At 43.8% G+C, this 23414-nt stretch overlaps 1 protein-coding gene across 1 annotated transcript in view; it reads left to right on the top strand.

Annotated features, from left to right (window-relative positions):
• LOC115464442 (vomeronasal type-2 receptor 26-like) overlaps window positions 1-22731 on the top strand; it is a 50965-nt gene extending 28234 nt beyond the window's left edge. The window contains exons 4-7 of the mRNA XM_030194822.1: window positions 1115-1903; window positions 5034-5261; window positions 10277-10403; window positions 21827-22731. Of these exons, the coding sequence (XP_030050682.1) occupies window positions 1115-1903; window positions 5034-5261; window positions 10277-10403; window positions 21827-22731 (2049 nt within the window). The remainder of the gene's footprint in view (window positions 1-1114; window positions 1904-5033; window positions 5262-10276; window positions 10404-21826) is intronic.
• The last annotated feature ends 683 nt before the right edge of the window (window positions 22732-23414 follow it).

Genomic DNA, 23414 nt, shown 5'->3' on the forward strand with positions numbered 1-23414 from the left:
TAAGGGCCATGGTAGTGGTGTACACTTGTGGGGAGTGGGTTGGGGGGGGGGTTGGGGGGCTCAGCACCCAAGGGAAGGGAGTTATGTACCTAGGAACAATTAATAAAGTCCACTGCAGTGCCCCCTAGGATGTCCAGTTGGTGTCCTGGCATGTGAGGGGGACCAGTGCACTACAAATGCTGGCTCCTCCCACGACCAAATGCCTTGGATTTGGCCAGGTTTGAGATGGCCAGCCTCGGTTTCCATTATTGGCGAAAACCGAAGCCGGCTATCTCTAAGTCCGGGGATCTCAACATTTAGGTCGACCTAAATGTTGAGATTAGGCAGGTCCCAACCATATTATCGAAACGAAAGATGGCCGCCCATCTTGTTTGATAATATGGTTGGCTCCGCCCCTTCTCGGGGCCGTCCCCGGAGATGGCTGCCCTTATAGATGGGCGGCCCCGTTCGATTATGCCCCTCCACGTTACTTAAATCTAATAGAGCATGTGTCAGACCCTAAGGAGGGCACTGAGGTGCAGCCCTACTCTCAGACTCCAGGGAAGCATCCTCCCCCAATGTAGACAGCAGTACCATATGGGTTGATGTCAACTTTGACACCCATCAAGACACTGGCATCAAAGATCGCTCCACAGGTAGAATTTTTAAAATTAACATCCACCCTTCAGCAGCAATTTTGAAAAACAGAGCCTGCAGCACAGGAACGAAGGTGGAGTGTTCCTGCTTTTTTAGAAGAAGTGAATAAATGGAGGGCCTGTGAGGTTTGAAGGGCCTGAAGAAGGTCCCAGGGCGGGGCTCATATTTTAGAATTTCAGCAGCAGCACCAACAGCAACAGAGGTCAACTGAGGGAAGGTGGCTTTAAGGAAAAAAAGCAACCAGCATATAAAATGAAAATTAATGAAAAAGACAAAAACCACAGACATTGCTCTGCTGTGTCTCACTGACAGCACAGTACTGCTTTTCTGATACTTCATACTAATTGGCTTTGTCATACAATACTTTTTCTCCTCTACTCTGTACAGTATAATTAATTAAGTATAAATATTTGATATGTGAATGAAATGTAAACTTACAACTAAGATGGTGATGAATTCAATCTTTTATTTTCAACAGATCAATTACATCTCAGGGAATCTTGTCATGAGTGACACAGTTAAGTTTCCTTATTTCTACCGGACTGTCCCCAGTGAGCTGCACCTCTGTGCTGGGATAGTCAAATTATTGAAACATTTTGGCTGGACTTGGGTCGGTGTCATTGCATGCACTGATGAAAACAGCGTGAGGGCTGTGGAGATCCTGAAAGAAGGGATTGAGAAGAGTGGAGGTTGCATTGAATTCATAGAAACCATCAGTCAGTCCAATTTACTCATGGTTCAAGATATAGCTAATATTCGTAACACAATTATTATATCTTCAATTAAAGTGATTATTTTATATTGTAATAGAGACCACACAGAGCTTGTAAAATATACACCCATTTGGCAAGCACCTGGAAAGGTCTGGATCATCACAGCTGAAAGCTTATTTACCTCACCCTCATACTATGTTGACAGGAAAAGCCTCTTAGGTTTCACTGCGCGAAAGAAGAATATTCCAAGCTTTCATAAATTTCTTCGTGAGGTGAATCCTGCTTTATTTCCAAGTGATTCATTGACAGAGGAATGGTGGAAGGACCTTTGTAACAACCGATGCCCCAAGAGCATCCAAAGATCCTGCAGCAGTGATGAAACATCTAACTACCTCTCACACTGTGACATCGCAATACTTGGGAGCAGTTATAATATATACAATGCTGTGTATGGTCTGGCACATGCACTGCATGACATGATCACTTCTAGTTCAGTAAATACCACCCTGTGGAGTGGAAAAAGTGAGAGTGTTTTGGATTTTTTACCATGGAAGGTAATATCCTTTGATGGAGGAATGTTATTTTCAGAAAGAAGTGATGGTCTGTAATTGCAGGATGCAGTGAAGTCTCTATACTCACACAGATGCTTCCTGCCCACCATCAGAGATGTGCACCAATGGATAGGGTGGTGGAAGCGTGGAATGGCCTCCTGGTTGAGGTCGTGGAGTTGAAGACTGTGTCAGAATTTAAGAAAGCATGTGGCAAGCATGTGGGATCTCTTATGAAAAGGAAGAGTTGGTACAGAGAATAGGCAGACTGGATGGGCCATTTGGCCTTTATCTGTCATCATGTTTCTATGATTCTTTGGGTACCCATAAAATATCTCTCTATATATAATATTCTTCTTCACTTTTGGGTGTCCACATCCCTCATGTTTTCCAGGTCTCTACAGTCCCACAATCAACGACAGTTTTATACTCCAAACACAAGATGAACCACTGTTCTCAATGTAAAACAACTAGGTTGATCCAAGGAAACTAGAATGTGGCCAGACCACAGAGTTCCTCATTCTCCACTTGTTGCTGCATCTTCCTTTACCATCCTCAGTCTGTGTCCCGCTGATTGCATGCGCTTTAACATTTCCTCTGCTTCTTACACCGACATGCGTTGGTCCCTCTACAGTGAACTCGCAAATCCAAAGTGTATATCAACACAAATTTTATGTTCACTTTTACCAGTTGTACACATATAGGATGTAATTCCTTTTTTTGGTGGTAACCTGGGTTGAGTAGTCCTGGCACATTAGCACTCACTTATTCTCAGAATGCCAATCATTCTTCCTGTTTTTCTATATAAACATCAGGAGCCTATTATGGGTATAATTGAATATTTTTGATATGACTACTCTGGGTCTAATCACAATGGGGCCGATATTCAGACAGTGGGAGGGAGCCCAGCTAACTCCTCTAATAAGCAGTCAGCCTGGTTTTCAATGCTGGGCCGTTTCCGGTGACCGGCATTGAATATCCAGTGCATTTTTAGCCAGTTTAAAGTTAACCGGCTATCTTTGAATATCAATGTAGCCAGTTAACTTTAAGTCTACTAAAGATGTACCGGCTATTTAAGTGGCTCAATGTGGCTGTTTGCGATAGCTGGATATGAATTGAATATTCAGGGATGGCTGGCTATATCGTGAGATATAGCTGGATATCTCCTAGGGGCTAACCAGGAATATTCAGCGGGGGATGGCTAGTCTTAGGGGCCCTTTTACTAAGCCGCATAGGCGTGTACACGCATCCTACATGTGTCAATTTTGAACTACAACCTGGCTACAGCATGACCTAGGCGGTAATTTCTTTTTCTACACGTGTCCAGTAGGTGCGCCTTAAAATATATTTTATTTTCCGGCGCGTGTCACTAACCAAGTGGTAATCAGCATTGTACACGCATAGACCATTACTTCCCAGTTAACACGTGAGACCTTACCGCTAGGTCATTGGGTGGCGGTAAGGTCTCAGGCCCAAAATGGACATGCGCCAATTTTTATTTAGCCGCGCGTTCATTTTTGGCCAGGTAAGCTGAAAAATGGACCTGCGTGCATCCAATACACGCGTATATACCAACGTAGGCCACTTTTTCGCACACCTTAGTAAAAGGACTCAGTATATTTGGAAAGAGTAAACAAGCTCCTGCCCGGTTAAATCATCTGTACTGAGTTATCTGCTGATATAGTGGCTGCTGAATATCAGGAACTAAAAACATTGAAGCCAATACCTGCAAATCAGTCCTACCTTTGGTCAGTTTAAATTAGTCAGTTACCCCTAGATTCTATATAGCACACCTAAAGATCGGCGCCGAAGTCGGCGTGGATTCTATAACAATGCACGTAATTTAACAAGCTTAGGGGCCCTTTTCCTAAGGTGCGTAGACACTTAAGTGTGTACAATATGTGTCAAATTAGAACTACCACCTGGCTACCTTGTGCCCTGAATGGTAATTCTAACTTTGATCCGAGTCCAAATCGTGCAGCAGAGAGTAATTTCTATTGCCTACTGCGTGGTGCTAACTGGACAGTAATTGGCAGTGTACGCTTGCTGATGATTAGCGCCCAGTTAAAACATGAGACCTTACTGCTAAGTCTATTGATTACCTTTAAAACTGGACTAACATGGCAACCACATCTCTCTACTCATTATTCTAGTAAACAAAGGAAACAGAATGCAGAAATGGGGTGGAAGGAAACAAGTTCCAAGACTCACAGGAATATAATCCAAACAACTTTATTCATCAAAAGCAGCCAAAAAGCCACAAAGTGGTGAAGAGGTAGCCCAAAAGACCCTACCTGGGCTGTGTTTTGGCACTTAGCCTTCTTCAGGGGTCACCTGGGTTAAAAAAAACTTCACAACTTCTGGAGTGAAGAAATGAAAATATCTGAACAGCATCTGCACAGCATCACGGAATGTCTGCCCGGCATGCTGGGATGCTGGGATACAGATAGGCCCAGGGGGGCATACCAAGACCGAGGAGATGTTTTGGGGTGGTTGGGAGCTTCAAACGGCAGCAGGTTGGGAGAGGGAGAGGGAGAGTGAAGACGGTGGGCAGCTTTATGGTCTTTAGAGAGGACATTGTTTTAAAAAAAGGTTATGTGGGCCTCAGCTGATTATAGTCTGGAAACTATATAAACTCGGGGGCCAGCCCCACAGAAATTAGCCCTCAATAGTCAGTGCTGGTACCTGGAAATGGCTCAACATTGAATATCAGGGGCTAATCTAGCTGGTGACCTTTAGCATTTAAAAAAACGATGACCACCACCAGCTGAATATGATGGGGGTTTTGTTTTTCTAGTGTTAACATGCTTTACAATGAATAATTTTGGCCAGTTGCATGTAATGAACTGGATCCTCTGTTTTTCACCTAACACTCGATCTTAATAAAGTACATACATAAATTTGATTTGTATATAGTTATAGATATAGTTATAGCTATAAATATAGGTAGAGATAAATAGATAGAAAGATGACCATGTACATGTGTGTGGAATAATTTTACAGATAATATCCCTTATATGATGCTGCTTTGAAATGAAAGCCCATCCCTACAGTAAAGAGCAGATTGCAAGTGCTTGGCATTAGGAGTGTATCCCTGCAGTGAGCTCACTAATAAAAATGTTTTGCTTTCCATTAGCTTCATCATTATCTGAAGAACCTTTATTTTAAGAACGTTCTGGGTGAGGAAATCTTTTTTGATGAGAATGGAGATCTTGCCATTGGATATGATATTATAAGCACAGTCTATCTACCTGATGGGACACGGAGTCATGAAATTGTTGGAAGTTATAACCCTTATGCTTCGTCAGGGAAAGGCTTCACCATCAATGAGAAGGCGATTGTGTTGGAGGACTTATTCAGCAAGGTCAGATGTAAGCTGGGAACTACATTGATGATGTGTTCCATTGCCTAGTAGATGCCACGGGGGCATTGTGGATCATCTCTGAAGCCCTACTGTCATTCTTTAAATGCTTACTGACCACACAGCATGACTGAAATTGGTATATCCATGACCACAAATGACTGTTAAAGTTGTTAACACAGAGTTTTGTGTGTTTGTGGTCAGCCATCTCTTGCACCATAAACTGCTTACAGTCAGGTGTGGGGCTGGAAGGTAAACCCAGATTGGATTTCTCAACAGCAGGTATCTTACAAGGGGGCTGTGAATGTCATGGTGAAGTGGGAGCTCTGGGATTTTTTGGATCTGAGCGAACAAACTATCTGTGGTGCTCCAATTACGAATGCACCAGAGTGCACATTTTCAAGATCTTCACCAATGCACCCCAGTTTATTGCTGCTAATTTTGAGATAATAATAATAATAATAATAAAAATAAAATGTATTTATAACCCATATTATAATAAAATTCAAAGTGAGAAACATAATTGAATACATAATAAAATAACACATTACAATGACGCACCATGAGACAGATTATTATTATTATTTATTGCATTTGTATCCCACATTTTCCCACCTCTTTACAGGCGCAATGTGGCTTACAATACATCATGGATAATGGAAATGAGAAGAGAATAGACATTTGGTGTTACAGAAGGATGTTGGATTGCATGGTAATGGAATACATGATAGTAATATAATAGAGGGCATTATTAACATTTCTGGATATAAGTGGGAGTTTCACATGATTTGATCTTTGTGGTATATCTTGTCGAAGAGATGGGTCTTTAGTAGTTTACGGAAGTTGGTCAGTTCATAGGTCGTTCTTAGGTTGCGTGGCAGTGCGTTCCAGAATTGCGTACTCATATAAGGTTGATGCGTACATTAATTTATATATATATATATTTTTTTGTTTTTGTTTTGAGGAAGTAGTTTAAAGTGACCCCAAGGTATTATTAGTCCCCTTTACCGATGACACAGGAAAAATACCATTTCAGATTTTTTGTTGATGTTTAGGTTTCAGTGAAATGTACTGGCCAGAGCAAGAAACCAACATCAGCTGCGTACAATATCTTAATATTAATCCCCTAGGTATCAGGATTAGGAACCTGGGGCAGCCAGTAAATAGTATCTATTGGTTTTCTTTTTATGTATCTTCATTTACCTGTTATCTATGATTATTTTTTTTCATGCAGTTTTGTATGTTTTTTTTAATTGGAATTTTTAATCGTATTACATTAGGAACACAAAAGAGAAAAAATGCACTTTACAAGAATATTGACAAATCATGAAGGAAATAAAACCCTTAATCAAATTAGTGCATGTAGGCCATGTCAAAGTAAATCCTGAAAACATTATTAAAAATATAACAGGAAAATTTCAATTAATTTCAAATATGCAGCTAAAAATCCCATCACATTATAGACCCATATTCTACTCCTAAACACAAAGAAATAATCTTATAATAGAACATTATTACTCAAAACATTCTTCAAATGGTAATGGTCAAAACAGATATATTGTTTGCCTTGCCAGAAAATTAAACTTTTACAATGGAACCTTGAAAAAAAAAGGTTCCATCCACTTGAGAAACTTTTGATTTCAACTAAGGAAATAATTTTCTCCTGAGCTGTGTGGCCCTAGCCAAGTCAGGAAACAAAAGTTTTTGACCTTTTTCTTTCTATATGAGACACATGGAGGGGCATTTTCAAAAGAAACATCTAAGGTGGGATTTGGACGTCTTTGTAAAACATGAAATCCACAGGCTGAGAAAAGTATATTTTCGAAAAAAGATGGACGTCCATCTTTCATTTTGAAAATACCAAGGACGTCCTTATTTTTTTGAAACCAAAGACGTCCATGTCAAAAACGTCCAAATGCAAGCCACTAGTGCACTGGTCCCCTTGACATGCCAGGACAGCAATTGGGCACACTAGGGGGCACTGCAATGGACTTTATAAAATGCTCCAAGGTACATACCTCCCTTACCTTGTGTGCTGAGCCCCCCAAACTCCCCACAAATGCACTACTTCTAACTGTACACCACTACCATAGCCCTTACGGGTGAAGGGGGCACCTATATGTGGGTACAGAGGGTTTCTGGTGGGTTTTAGAGGGCTCGCTGTTTCCTCCACAAATGTAACAGGTGCAGGGGGGTATGGGCCTGGGTCTGCCTCTCTGAAGAGCACTGCACCCACTAAAACTGCTCCAGGGACCTGTATGCGCTATCATGGACCTGAATATGACATCTGAAGCTGGCATAGAGGCTGGCACGTAATATTTTTAATGATTTTTTTTGAGGATGGGAGGGGGTTAGTGACCACTGGGGGAGTAAGGGGAGGTCACCCCCAATTCCCTCCAGTGGTCATCTGGTCATTTCAGGCACATTTTTGTGCTTTAGTCGTAATAAAAACACGTCCGGGTGAAAAAATCCAAGTGTTAGACATGGACATCTCTGCTTTTTTCGATTATGGGTCAAAGACGTTCAAGTCTTAGGAACGCCCAAGTCCCACTTTCACCATGATATGCCCCATTGAAACTTGGACGTCCTTGCGACAGACTTCAGTTGGAGACGTCCAAAATCGGGTTTCGATTATACCGATTTGGACGTTTCTGAGAGATTGACGTCCAAGTTCCGATTTATGTCAAAAGATGGACGTCCATCTCTTTTGAAAATGTGCCTAAATGCAAGTTAATGATATCAGAACCTCTTCCCTGATAGTATTGAAACCTGGCCATGGCGGTGAAGGTTCTCACGGAGTTGAAAACAGTGGCGAGTTAAGTGGCATTATCGTAATTCTGATTATTTGCTGAAATCTTTTGGAGTAATTTTAAGCAAAACTTACAAAATTTTAAAAAAGTACATGTTAAAGTTTATCATAGAGTTGAAGATAAGTAAATAAAAACTACAATAAGGATCGATGAAGATTGGCACACCGTTGCTCTGGAACATCCAGTTAAAGCACTGCTGTTGCTGTGAACTCTGAGAATCCTTGTTAGTAAAAAGCTAAATAGATGGAGTAATACATGAAGGAAATTTAATATGTGAAAGCTGTGATGTATTGCATTGTGTACAGGGATATAGATGCTTGGGATAGGTTTTAATATATTCTACACATCCCTGCACATTCAGGGGTCCTTTTACTATGCCGTGTAAGCGTCTGTGTGCACCCAACACACGCCAAAATGGAGTTACTGCCCGGTTACCAACTGGCTCTTGCAGTAATTTCATTTTTGACACGCGTCCGAAAAATAATTTTTATTTTTGGATGTGCGTTTTGGACATGCGCCAACTGGTATTTGACGCATGTAAGTCATCATCACCCGGTTACCGCATGGGACTTTACCGCTAGGTCAATGGCTGGTGGTAAGGTCTGAGACACAAAATGGACGCTCGGCAATTTTCATTTTGCCGCACATCCATTTTCGGCAAAAATTTAAAAAAGGCATTTTTTACAGGTGCACTGGGAAATGATTCTGCACGCATCCAAAACATGCATCTAAACTATCGCAGGCCATTTTTCAGTGTGCCTTTGTAAAAGGGCCCTAAGTAATTTGGTCCTATCTATTAGATTTAAAGTTTTGCATAGGCATTTACACCAGCTTTTCAATAATGTAAAAGGTTGCGCCTAAATTTTAGTTGCATGGATGGCACTTCATGTATTTTATAAACTACGCTAACTTTAGGCACGGTTTATAGAATAGACATATTTGCTTTTTTCCTTCAGCGCTAAATATAGAATCAAGCCGATTGTGAGCAATTCTAGTCACCTGCATCTCAAAAAGATATAGTAGAAGCGGTTCAGAGCAAGGTAACTAAAATGATTAAGGGGATTGAATGACTCTTAAAGGAAGAGATAAAGAGGATGGGGGTCTCCAAACTAGAAATAAACAGCTGAGGAAAGATATGATAGAAGTTTCTAAAATTCAGAGTGAAGTGGAGCAATAAATCCAAATCAATTGCTTACTTTTTCAGTAAGTACAAAGACTAGAGGACATGCCATGAAATACTGCAAAACAAATAGAAGAAATATATATATTTTTCACTTAAAGCTCTGGAACTCATTGCTGGAGGATGTGGTAAAAGAAGTTTGCAGTAGAAGGGTTTACAAAGAGGTTTCGACAAATACAAATTCTTGGAAGTAAAGTCCGTAAACCATTAATAAGGTAGATCTGTGGAAGCCACTGCTTATCCCTATGGGTAGGTAGCATGGAATCTTGCTAAGTTTTGGGATCCTGATGGGTACTTTTGGCCTGGATTGTCCACTATTACAAACACATACAGGCTTGGGCAGTTCTTATGCTAGTAATGACCGCATAACTGATCAATTATCTGAATATCTTCATGCTGTATTTAGTGGTAATATCCATATAGGTAAGTCTGCTGAATATGTCAACCTAACTTTATACAGATGTTATCCATATAAAGATAGACCTGTTCTTTCTGCGTATAATTTGCTATGTATGGATAAGTTATATGGGTAGAGGATGAGAACAACTTTGCTCCCTTCTTCTGATAAATAGATAAATTTTGTCTATATGTTGACTTATATAGTCAAAATGTATCCATTTGGTGAGGCAAAAAGTTTAGACAAAGAGCTTATCTGTCCGAGTCTCATGAGCAGAGGCAATTTTCAACGTTAATTGAGGGAACAGAGGAAATTCATCATATTATTTAATCAAGATATTAATTATAAGGGTGCCCAGAACAAGAACATTCCTCAACACTTTCCCCAATGAACCTGAATGACTGACTCCAGGTCAAACTTGTTTAATAATTTATCTTTAACTATATTTCCAAGCAAAAAATAGTGTCTATACCCCACCCTCGTATTCTACTGAATAATTTGGTAATGAGACAAAAAAAATCTTAAAAGGATGGAACCAACTCACATTTAAAAAGAAAAGTCAAACCTCATCTGAAAAATCATAATCTTGTATTTATCTGTACATTCTCAGATTACTTTTTTCAATCCTCAGGCTCCTCCACATTCTGGATGCAGCCCAAGTTGCAATCCTGGATTCTGGAAATTAACCAGAAAAGGAACATCAATCTGCTGTTATGACTGTATTCCCTGTTCAGAAGGCGAGGTCTCCAACCAAACTGGTGAGTGATAGCATTAGAATGAGGCATTCAGTTGGGCACTGTTATTCATTATTGAGCACATATTCAGCCTTTGCAATCAGCGTTGTTTAAAAATACCGGCGAAGGAACATCACAGAGAGGGTTCAAAGTACAGAATAAAGTCCAAATAGCAAGAAAAAGCACCAGGAGCCTTCAAAATCGGAACATAATTTCTTTAATCATGTAACTTGAACATCAGTTCTTCCCTTAGTGACCCGACATGGGCCCTGTTTCTGCGCACAGCGCCTGCGTCAGGGTTCAAATAGGTTCTGACATCTAAGAAACAATGGAACTTACTTCTTTGAGGATGACAAGTTGGATGAATTGTCCCATTAAATGCTGATAAAATATACTTGATCATTCAGTGGAATTAGAGCAAAGGCGATCCCTCTTATTTTATCAGCATTTAAAGAGTCAATTCATCCAACTTATCATCCTCAAAGGAGTAAGTTCTGTTGCAGGCACTGTGTGCCGAAACACGGCCCTTGTCGGGTCACTAAGGGAAGAACTGATGTTTAAGTTACATTATTAAAGAAATTGTGTCCCGATTTTGAAGGCTCATGGTGCTTCTTCTTGCTATTTTAAAAATACTGGCGGCCTCTAAGATTAAGTATCGCTAACTGAATTATACCAGTAGTTTCAATAGCCCATAACTGGATATTTCTACTCAAAATCCAGGAACAGCACTGTGGCCCTATCCTGTTACTGCCGGGGTGGTCCAGTGGTATAGTCTGGGTGTTATGATTCTGCCGGTTTGGCTGAGGGGGAGGGGGGGATGTCTCTTCTGATTGCCTGCCAGGGGTTGTGCTGACGTCAGGGGATAGTACTTTAGCCTGCAGCTGAAGAGTTTCTCTGCTTTTGCGTTACTTACGCTTGGTGCTAACTGGAAAGCCTGATAGTTTTCTCTCAGAACGTGCTCTAGGTTCTGACAGGGATCTGTGTTGTGTTAGAGCATTATTTTCCTTCCCTCTGGGTTAGCTTCTGCTGTGTGTGTGTGCCTAGCTCTGTAATCAGGGTCAGCTGCTCGTTTGTTTAGTGGGGGCTGGGCATTGCTCAGCCTCAGGGGCTCTGGGCTGAGTGAGAGCTTCTCCTTTGTTTGTTTGTTTTAAGGATTTCTCTTCCCAGTGTCCAGGCCTGCTGGCTCAGTGAGTTTAACCCTTTCTGTACTGTGTGTATGGTGTTCCTGCCTCTGCCAGTGTGTTTGTTCTATCGGCCTTGCTCCCTCTGGGGGAAGGAAAGCATTCTCTCTGATTGTTTGTTGATTTATGGAACCCTCTCTCTGCTGGCTCTACAAGCTTAACCCTTTGTGTTCTGTTTGCCTCTGTCTACAGTGAGTTTGAGGCAAAGGCTTTCTGCCTTCCTTTTGTGTCTGGTTCCTCTGGCTTCTGCCTGGGGCTTCCTACCCCCTACCCCCTGGTGGGGGGGGGGGGGGTGCTGTGTTAGTTCCCCTGTCCTGCGCTAGTCTCCTGGGTGGGCGTGGCCCACTCTGGTCCTTTGTTTCTCCCTCTTCCCTATTGCTGGTGTTCAGCGCGTGTCTGGCATCTTGGGGCCCGGGGGGCGCTCTGGGTTCTTTCACCCCTCCCTGTGTGTGATTGGGTTCCAGTTCAGCCGTGAGGCTCGCATAGGGTTACCATATGGCTCCAGAAAAAGGAGGACGGATTGAGCCAGCCGGGTTTTACTTCCATTGCTTTCAATGGAAGTAATTGAGCCAGCCAGGTTTTACTTCCATTGCTTTCAATGGAAAGCAATGGAAGTAAAACCCGGCTGGCTCAATCCGGCCTCCTTTTTCTGGAGCCATATGGTAACCCAAGGCTCGCACGAATGGCTCTGTGTGCGTGGGTTCCAGTTCGACCGCGAGGCCCGCCTGTATGCCTAGTTCCCTTCTTCCTGAGGGACTGCGGGGAGGGGTAGCTTAGGGGTATTGGATAGCTGGGGTGTGTGGTGGTGGGTCGGTCTCCCCTTGGCCTCGGCCAGGGCCCAAGGGCTCACGACCAACCCAACGTATTACACTGGGTAAAGCCTGGATTTACCTTTGCACTGCAATATTCAGAAGTGGTGTCCAGATAACTTTCCCATTAACTAAAGATTAGCACATGATTAACAGGGAACCCTTATTTATTTATTTATTTGTAACTTGATATACTGCCTTTAACTGACAAGCAGAGCAAGTGGAGGAGTGACCTAGTGGTTAGAGCACCGGGCTTGAAATTCAGAGGTGGCTGGTTCAAATCCCACTGCTGGCCCTTGTGATCTTGGGCAAGTCACTTAACCCTCTTTTGCCTCAGTTACAAACTTAGATTGTGAGCCCTCCTGGGACAGAGAAATATCCAGTGTACCTGAATGCAACTCACCTTGAGCTACTACTGAAGAAGGTGTGAGCAAAATCTAAATAAATAAATGAAGGTGGTTAACAATAAAAATAGAAAATAGTTGTTGGTAAGTACTCCCATGCTAATAGCTACACACTAATGGGGAAATTTTAGTATAAGCTGCTTTATGGGAATATTTGGATTTTAAAAGATGGGGCACACGAGTAGCAGACAGAAGTCAAAATGATGGAAAAATTCTATAGTTCTTCCTAGTGTTAAGTGGTATTTTTACTCGTGACTCCTATTGATATTAGTCAGAACTTTAGAACACCAAATGTTCTGTTATTTGAGTAATCAAAGATTTTTGTCTAAATTTGCAAACATAAGAACATAAGAGTTGCCATACTGAGTTAGACAAAAGGTCCATCTAACCTGGTATCCTCTTTTCAACAGTTGTCAATCCAAGTCACATATACACAGCAGAATCTCAAAAAGTAGATAAACTCCATGCCCCCTTATTTCCAGGGATAAGCAATGCCTTTCCCTAGGTCTACCTTAATAATATTTTATGGACTTTTCCTCCAGGAATTTGTCTAATCCTTTTTATAACCCAGCTAAATACTTTTGCGATATCCTCCAGCAAAAAGTTTCAGAACCAAAACATGCACTGAGTAAAAAAAATACATATATATATTTTCTATTCAATTTAAAGGTACTACTTAGTAATTTTAAGGCATGTCCCCTAGTCTATGTAGTTCTTGAGAGAGTAAAGAACCATTCTCCGAGGACAAGCAGGCTGCTTGTTCTCTCATGTGGGTCGACGTCCGCGTCAGCCCTGGAACCGGCATTTTGCAAGCAAAAAAATGAAAAATCTTGCCAGAGTCTTCTGGCGCGCGTGCGCGGATCAGTATCCTGCCCATTCCCGCTCAGTTAGTTTTTCTCCACGTTGAGGTGCGGTCGAGTTTTTCCCCGCTCCTCATAGACCCGGGAAAGAGATTATTCGGTTTTGTGGCTTTTGCCTTTTTTTCTTTTTTATTCAGTTGATATTTACAGCTTTAAAAAAAAAAAAACTTCCCTTAGTTTTCTTTCTTTTTTTTTTTTGTAATTTTAATGAATTTTACAAGAAACACTTGTACAGAAAAGGAGTATTACCATACCATACAAGAAAATATTTTATAAAGAAAATCTATTAAATGATAATTACTGCTAAAGTCCACAATTATAGGCAAGGCACTATTCAAAAATTGGTTAACATAGGAAAAAATGAATAGAACATATTCCCACTTATCCTATCACGGAGTAGATACTAATGGAGGAAGCACCAGAGAGTTTACGGCTGGTTCTTGTCTGGAGTCCAGGAATTTTGCTAACTGATCACTCTCAAAGAAAATATATTTAATAGATTGAAATTTAACAACACATTTACAAGGAAAATTAAGCCAGAAAATTCCCCCCTGTGACAATACACAATCACGAAGTTTCAAAAAAGACTGACGTCTTTTCTGAGTTTGTCTAGCAATATCAGGAAATACTTTGACTTTGCAATTCAGAAAGACTTCATGTCTATGTTTAAAGAAAGATTTCAAGATCCAGTCCCGATCCGGCTGTAGAACAAAGTCTATAATTAATGTAGCAGGTTGTACTCCACATAGTTCATCTTCAATTGTTTGTGATAAATTCAAATTTAGCTCCTCAAATGGGATTTCCATAGACGGTATTATGCGCTCACTTGGTTTCTTAACATAGGGAGCCAAATAATAAATCCTTGCTACAGGTGGAAACAATTGTTCAGTAATTTTTAATACTTCAGAAACATATCTTTTAAATATTATTAAAGGAGCCACTGCTGGAACTTTAGGAAAATTTATAAATCTCAATGTTTTCATCCTTTGTAGATTTTCTGAAGTTTCTATTTTCCTATGTAAATATACATTTTCTTTTATTAAAGTTATTTGAGTCTCTTTAATTTGATTTGTTTCAAGTATAATTGTTTGTTCAAAAGTTTTAGTTTGTTCCAACTGTTTTTCCAAGTCTGCTATTTTAGCTTGATTTGATTGAGTAACTTTAACTATTGGAGATAATTTCTGGGTTAAAGAATCTTCTAAACATTCCAAAGCATCCCAAATTTTTTCTAGGGTTATTTTCTCCATTTTTTAAGGAAATAATTTCAATGTTACCTCTTCCTGAGCTCCTTTCTTAGAGCCAGTCTTGCTCTTCTGTGATTCAACTCCTGCTCCTTCGGTATTCTCAGCAGTAACCACCAGCACTGCTGCAGTCGGCGTTCTGCTAGCAGAGTCTGCCCCTGCTCCCAGATCAGACATCTCCTCATCGGGTCTAGTCAATCCAGGGCTCTGGTCTGCCAGCATTGCCGGCATCGAAGGAGGACTCCGTTCCTCTGGGCTCAGAGTGGTCTCTCCCTCAGGCAGGTAGGTCGGTTCTCCTCTCATCGATCCCTCCTGCAGCAAGGGTTGTTGCCCAGTCAATTCTACTCTGGGAACAGTGAAACGGTCCATCGGTCCCAATTCCTGTCTTGCAGAGGGAGCAGGGTAAGCCCTCTGTTTGCCCCTTCTCTTGGGCATGGAAATGTATTTTTTAAGGAAAAAAAACAGCAAGAGGGAGTTGAGTGAGGAGCTGTTTCACACACGTCCTATTCAGACGCCATCTTGCCTAAGCGGATTCAGTTTTCTTTATTTTTCTTTTTGCCCTCTTAAAGTTTCCTTTCTTTTTCGACACGGCCGGGTTGTTCCCTTCTTTTTCTGCCCTTTTTCTTTTAACAGGCATGATCGCGTTGCTTGATTTTGTCGAAGCCGTTTTTTCTTCCATGTCATTGAAGACACCCACCGGCTTCAAATATACTCAGTGCAACCGGACTATCTCAGGTACCGATACCCACACTTGGTGTATCCAGTGCCTTGGGCCTGACCATAGCCCAGCCGCTTGCAGTCTGTGTCTTCAATGAAGAAATGGACCCAAGCGTCTTGAGAGGCCCAACGAGAGAAGCTTTTTGGGGCTTACTCCCGTCCTTCGATATCGACATCGGAACTGAGGTTGGCGGCGTCGACATCGACGGACGCATCGACGTCGGGAGCAAAGGTAATGGCTGCGGAACGACCAACTCATGCTGGAAACAGTGAGGCATCGAGTGGGTCTCCACCTGTCTCGAGGCCTCCTGTTATGCAGGCCCTGGGACCGACCTTCGTTGGACCCGGACCCGAGGAGACATGAAGATTCCACGTCTTCCTCATCGGTACCGAGGAGTCTCGATGACAGGAGTCGAGCGAAGGCGAAGAAGCACCGTCATCGTTCTCCTTCAACAATCGGTGCCAGGAGCTCCGGGGCGTCGAGGGAATCGGCACCCGAGAAGCATCGGCGCCGAGAGGATCGCTCCCCCTCTATTCAGGAGGTGCCGATGCATTGGTCTAGCAGCCTGGAACCTGCTCCCGAGTCTCGACAGATTCTGCCACCGGCTCCTTTACTCTCCCCGCAGCCTTGTCTGATGGCAGCTCTCAATGAGCTCATCAGGGCCCTGCTTCCAGAGCTTCTGGAGGGATTGCTGCGCCAATCTGCTTCGGTGTCGGGGGTGCTTGCGCCTTCCTTACCGTCTGCTGCAGCAGCATCTGGTCCTTCGCCTGTGGTGAGGTCCCCAACCTCTGTGCCGCCTGCCACTCAGGTCGACTCTCCTTCGACATCAGTGGAGGAAGCTTCACTGGAGTCCAGGCGGGCGTCGACTTCTCAGCACCGCCATTGAGGACGTGGTTTCTCGGCGTCGAGGCAGGCTAAGTTTTGGACTACTCTGAGGGATGTCTTGTCCGATACTGAAGATGAGCGTTCATGGGAGGAAGAGGAGGATCCCAGGTATTTTTCTTCTGACGAGTCCTATGGGATTCCTTCTGAACCTTCCCCTCCATTAGAAAGGAGACTTTCTCCACCGGAGTGTCTATCTTTCACCTCCGGGCTGCGGCTATTCCCTTCCCTATGGAGGTTGAGGATGAACCCAGGGCTGAGATGCTCGAGGTCCTGGATTATCCTTCTCCACCTAGAGAGGCTGCAACGGCTCCTTTGCATAATGTACTGAAGGAAGTCCTTATGCAAAACTGGTCGTTCCCTCTATCTAATCCCGTGATCTCGAAAAAGGCTGAATCCCAATATCGGATCCACAGGGAGCCTGGATTGATGAAGTCTCAGCTACCTCACAATTCCATGGTGGTGAATTCTGCTCTCAAAAGGACCAAGAGTACTAGGGACTATGCCTCGGTGCCCCCAGGCAGAGAATCTAGAACCTTGGACTATTTTGGGAGGAAGGCGTATCAGGCCGCTATGCTCGCTGCCAAGATCCAAACATACCAGCTCTTCATGAGCATCCACTTGCGGAACTCGGTGAGGCAACTGTCTAGCTTGGTTGATGCGTTCCCTCCGGAGCAGGCCAAGCCTTTTTGCCAGGTGATCAGGCAGCAGAAGGCGTGTCGAAAATTCCTGGCCAGGGGTACGTTTGACACTTTTGATGTAACATCCAGAATCGCTGCCCAAGGTATAGTGATGTGCAGACTCATGGCTGCGTGCTTCTGACCTGGATCATTCGGTCCAGCAGCGGATGGAGGATATTCCTTGCCGGGGGGATAACCTTTTTGGTGAGAAAGTAGAGGATCTAGTTGACCAGCTCAAAAAGCACAATGATGCTATGGATTCTCTCTCCCACCGGGCGTCTTCTGCTACTACCTTCTCATCTAGGAGGTTTTTGGAGGGAAGAGGAGAGCTCCCTATTCCTATGCTAGGCGTAGGTACATTCTTGCTTCTCGGCAGCCTGTCCAGGATCAGTCCCAGCGCGCTCATTCTCATCAACAGCGTGCGCCTAAGGCCTCTGCGGCTTCCCAGCAAAAGCAAGGGATGGGCTTTTGACTGGCTCTAGTTCAGCTTAGCCTCAATAAAAGTGTCTGTGCCTGACGTCTTACCGGTCGGGGGAGGTTAATGTTTTTTCACCAAAGGTGGCCTCTTATATCCTCCGACCGGTGGGTTCTTTAAATTGTCCGGTTAGGATGCACCCTCAATCTGGAATCCAAGCCTCCAAATTGCCCACCGGGAGCTGAGTCCTACAGCTCCTAGCACAGGCAGGTATTTGCAGAGGAACTCTCCGCCCTTCTACAGGCCCAAGCGGTCGAACCTTTCCACTAGGAGAAGAAGTGCTGGGATTCTATTCCAGGTACTTCCTTGTGCAAAATAAAACAGGGGGGATGTGTCCCATCCTAGACCTGAGGGCCCTGAACAAATTTTTAGTCCGAGAAAAGTTCAGGATGGTTTCCCTGGGCACCCTTCTTCCTATGAGTCAGGAAAAAGATTGGCTATGCTCTCTGGACTTAAAGGAGGCTTACACCCACATCTCGATACTTCCAGCTCACAGGAAGTATCTTTGATTTTGGCTAGGAATGCAGCACTTTCAGTACCGTGTACTGCCTTTTGGCCTGGGGCCTGTGCCCAGAGTGTTTATCAAATGCCTAGATGTAGTCGCAGCGTCGCTATACAGACTGGGAGTGCATGTGTTTCCTTATCTCGAATATTGGCTGGTAAAGAGCACCTCGAAGAAGGGTGCTCTGGAGTCCATGCGAATGATTATTCGGGTGCTAGGGCTACTGGGGTTCATCATAAATTATCCCAAGTCCCATCTCACCCCAGTCCAAAAATTGGAATTCATTGGAGCCCTGTTGAACCTCAGACAGCTCGAGCTTATCTTCCCGAGGTAAGGGCGGACAACCTTCTGTCCCTGGTGTCCATGGTTTGAGCATCTCAGCAGGTCACAGCTCAGCAGATATTGAGACTTCTGGGGCACATGGCCTCCACAGTTCATGTAATGCCCATGGCATGTCTTCATATGCAATCAGCTCAATGGACCCTAGCTTTCCAGTGGTTTCAAGCTGCGAGGGATCTAGAGGATGCATTCCAACTGTCCACCAACTTTCGGAATTCTCTTCAGTAGTGGATGATTCGATCCAATTTGACCTTGGGGCGACCATTCCAAGTTCCTCAGCCAGAGAAAGTGCTGATGACGGATGCATCTCTTCTGGGGTGGGGCGCTCATGTAGATGGGCTACACACTCAGGGAGCCTGGTCCTTTCAGGAAAAAGGTCAGCAGGTCAACCTCCTGGAACTAAGAGCGATCTGGAACGCTCTAAAGGCTTTCAGAGATCGACTGTCCAACCAAGTCATCTTAATTCAGACAGACAATCAGGTTGCCATGTACTACACCAACAAGCAGGGGGGCAGCAGATCTCACCCTCTGTGTCAGGAAACCGTCCAGATGTGGCTTTGGGCTTGCCATCACAGCATGTTTCTTCAAGCCACTTATCTGGCAGGCGTAAACAGCAGTCTGGCCGAAGGGTTGAGCAGGATAATGCAACCTCATGAGTGGTCACTGAACTTGGGCGTAGTCCTTAAGATCTTCCGAGCGCGGGGCACCCCCTCGGTGGATCTTTTTGCCACTCAGATCAATCACAAGGTCCCTCAGTTCTGTTCCAGGCTTCAGGCCCATGACAGACTAGCGTCAGATGCCTTTCTCCTTCATTGGGGAATAGGCCTTCTGTATGTGTATGCTCCCATACCTCTAGTAGGGAAGACTTTGCTGAAATTCAAGCAAGACTGCGGAACTATGATCCTGATTGCATCCTTCCGACCACGTCAGATTTGGTTCCCTATTCTTCTGGAGTTGTCCTCCGAAGAACCGTGAAGATTGGACTGTTTTCCAACCCTCATCACTCAGAACGAGGGGTTGCTTCTACATCCCAACCTCCAGTCTCTGGCTCTCACGGCCTGGATGTTGAGAGCTTAGAATTTGCCTCCTTGTGTCTTTCAGAGGGTGTCTCCCGAGTCTAGATTGCTTCTAGGAAAGATTCCACGAAGAGGTGTTACTCTTTCAAATGAAGGAGGTTTGCCGTCTGGTGTGATAGCAAGGCCCTAGATCCTCTTTCTTGTCCTACTCAGACCCTGCTTGAATACCTTCTACACTTGTTAGAGTCTGGTCTCAAGACCAAATCCGTAAGAGTTCACCTTAGTGCGATTAGTGCTTATCATCACCGTGTAGAGGGTCAGCCTATCTCTGGACAGCCTTTAGTTGTTCGCTTTATGAGAGGTTTGCTTTTGTCAAAGCCCCCTGTCAAACATCCACCAGTGTCATGGGCAGTGGCGATCAGCTGCCAAGCGGGGCGGATCGCCGCTGCGCACCCCCCCCCCCAGGTGCAGCGGCGTTCGTCCCCTCAGGGTGCAGCACGACACCCCCCCCCCCCACGGTGCAATGACACCCCCTCCCTGGTGCATCAAGCCCCCCCCAGCGCAATGACACCCCCTCCCCGGCTCATCAAGCCTCCCCCCCCGGGTTCATTCTTGGCTGCTGGAGTAACTGGTTCCGGGGCAGAGGGAGCAGGGAACCAGCGGAGCCGACAGGCGCACGACTGCTCTTTGCACCCTCCAGCAGCGTGCACCCAAGGTGGACCGCCCCCACCGCCCCGCCCTTGCTACACCGCTGGTCATGGGATCTCAATGTCATTCTCACCCAGCTGATGAAAGCTCCTTTTGAGCCACTGAATTCCTGCCATCTGAAGTACTTGACCTGGAAGGTCATTTTCTTGGTGGCTGTTACTTCAGCTCGTAGAGTCAATGAGTTTCAGGCCTTGGTAGTGCATGCACCTTATATCAAGTTCCATCACATCAGAGTACTCCTCCGCACGCACCCTAAGTTCCTGCCAAAGGTGCTGTCGGAGTTCCATCTGAACCAGTCAATTGTCTTGCCAACATTCTTTCCCCGTCCTCATAGCTGCCTTGGCGAAAGCAGTTTGCACACCCTGGACTGCAAGAGAGCATTGGCCTTTTACGTGGAGTGGACAAAGCCCTTTAGACAGTCCGCCCAATTGTTTGTTTCTTTTGATCCCAACAGGAGGGGAGTCGCCATCGGAAAACGCACGCTCTCTAATTGGCTAGCAGATTGCCTCTCCTTCACTTACGCCCAAGGTGGGTTGACTCTGGAGGGCCATGTCACGGCTCACAATGTTAGAGCCATGGCTGGGTCAGTGGCTCATTTAAAGTCAGCCTCCATTGAGGAGATTTGCAAGGCTGCAACGTGGTCATCAGTCTACACATTCACATCTCACTACTGCCTCCAGCAGGATACTCGACGCGACAGTCGGTTTGGGCAGTCGGTGCTATAGAATCTTTTTGGGGTTTGGAATCCAACTCCACCCTCCTAAGCCCATTTTTGTTCTGTTCCAGGCTGCACTCTCAGTTAGTTGATTTTGGTTTCAGGTCAATCTATGTTATGTCCTCGCTGTTGCGAGGCCCAATTGACAAATGTTCATTGTTTTGAGTGAGCCTGGTTGCTAGGGATACCCCACATGTGAGAACAAGCAGCTTGCTTGTCCTTGGAGAAAGCGAAGATACATACCTGTAGTGGGTATTCTCCAAGGACAGCAGGCTGATTGTTCTTACAAACCCGCCCACCTCCCCTTTGGAGTTGTTGTTTGTTTATGATTTGCTTTTTGATTAAACTAAGCGGGAACGCTCAGGCGACGGGCGGGAAACCGATCTGTGCATGACCTGCACACACGTCAGAAGACTCTGGCAAGATTTTTTGCTTGCAAAATGCCAGTTCCCGGGCCGACGCAGACGTCGACCCACATGTAAGAACAATCAGCCTGCTGTCCTCGGACAATACCTGCTACAGGTATGTATCTTTGCTTTTTCTGTTTACCTGTACCTCTCCACTCATGGTTTTACTGACCTATGTCATACCTCCCCTCTGCAGTTACTTCTCCAAGCTGAAGAGCCCTAACCTCTTTAGCCTTTCCTCTTATGAGATTCGAGCTATCCTCTTAAGCATTTAGTCACCCTTTTCTGTATCATTTCTAATAATGCCATGCAGCCACAAGAATATTATACAATAATGAGGTGTGGTTGAAAAGGGTTTAGCCCTTTGGGGGTAATTTTATGAAAGGACATCCATAATTAGGTGCCTAGAAGATGACAAGTAGAAGCCTGTTCTATAAAATAACATAGAGATTCATGTATGTCCTGCAACAGATGCTATTTGTGAGATAAGACTATATTTTTCATTCTCAGATATGGATACCTGTATAACATGCCCAGAGGACCAATGGCCCAATCAGAAGAGAGAAGCCTGCATCCCAAAAGTAACAACCTTCCTGTCCTATAAAGAGCCTTTGGGGATAACATTGACTTTTGTCATAATTTTCTTCTTTCTCATCACTGCTGTTATTCTGAAAATCTTCATTTACTACCAAGACACTCCCATAGTGAAAGCCAACAACCGAGACCTCAGTTACATTCTCCTAATTTCACTCATGCTCTGCTTTCTTTGTTCTTTGATATTCATTGGCCGTCCTGAAAAGGTTACTTGTATTCTCCGACAGATTGTCTTTGGGATCACTTTTTCCATTTCACTCTCCTCTGTATTGGCAAAAACTATTACTGTGGTCTTGGCCTTCCATGCCATCAAACCTGGGAACAAGTTCCGGAAATGGATGAGTTCCAGGTTCTCAAACTGTATAGTCCTTTCCTGTTCCCTTCTTCAGGCTCTTCTCTGTGTCATCTGGTTGTGTACTGCTCACCCCTTCCCATATCTTAATATGAAATCAGAAACTGGAACAATTCTAATTGAATGTAATGAAGGGTCAATAGTTGCATTTTACTGTGTTCTGGGATATCTAGGATTTTTAGCTGGTATCAGCTTCATCATAGCTTTCCTAGCAAGAAATCTACCTGACAGTTTCAATGAAGCCAAGTACATCACCTTCAGCATGCTGGTGTTCTGCAGTGTCTGGATCTCCTTCATTCCAACGTACCTGAGCACCAAGGGCAAATACATGGTGGCAGTGGAGATATTTGCTATCTTGGCCTCCAGTGCTGGACTTCTGTTCTGTATCTTTCTCCCTAAGTGCTACATTATTCTGCTGAGTCCTGAAAGGAACAGCAGAAAATTCCTATCTAAAACCTGTAATGATTAAAATTTGTGCAAATGATGGATTAATTTATTATTGTTATCATTTGCTGGGCAAGTTCAAAGTGAATGATCTGTTTTTTTTTTTTTTTTTGGGGGGGGGGGGGGGGGGAGGTTGGCAGAAACTGCATCATTGATCGAGGCCATCCTAAATTTCACATATTTTTTATAGTTAAAATAAGGTGTTATACACAATTTGAACATAAAACTTAAGTAAATATAGTGGTCAATAACAATTTTGTTGGTGATACTTTATTATTGGATTAACCATATACATGTGAGTAGCTTTTCAGGGTCTTCCTCCATTCATCAAATCAATGGGAAACAGTAGTAACACTTGGGGGTAGTTATGAAGTTGTGTTAGCTATTAACATAAAAAGTAACCTGTGACAACAGTTAATGAGGTACTTCAGCAGCTATTGCACTTTAATTTTGATAATTCCCTCTAGTAAGTGGATATCCTCTTGGCAGTTTACAAAATGGCTCCTTTTATGTAAATAGTACAGAGTCAGCTCTGGAGTTTGCTTACATATGACATTTAAATTCAGTAAAGGACAGAGTCAGGTGATGAGATAGAATTTTCAAAGTCTTTTCCACAAATAAAACATGGTTTTACATGCAGAAATTGGGTTTTCCACATTTGTCCAAGACGTACACATGGCTAAAGCAGCTGCTTGTGACTATACATAA

This window comes from Microcaecilia unicolor, chromosome 3 (genome assembly GCF_901765095.1).
Source record: "Microcaecilia unicolor chromosome 3, aMicUni1.1, whole genome shotgun sequence".
In the NCBI taxonomy this organism is placed as follows: domain Eukaryota; kingdom Metazoa; phylum Chordata; class Amphibia; order Gymnophiona; family Siphonopidae; genus Microcaecilia; species Microcaecilia unicolor.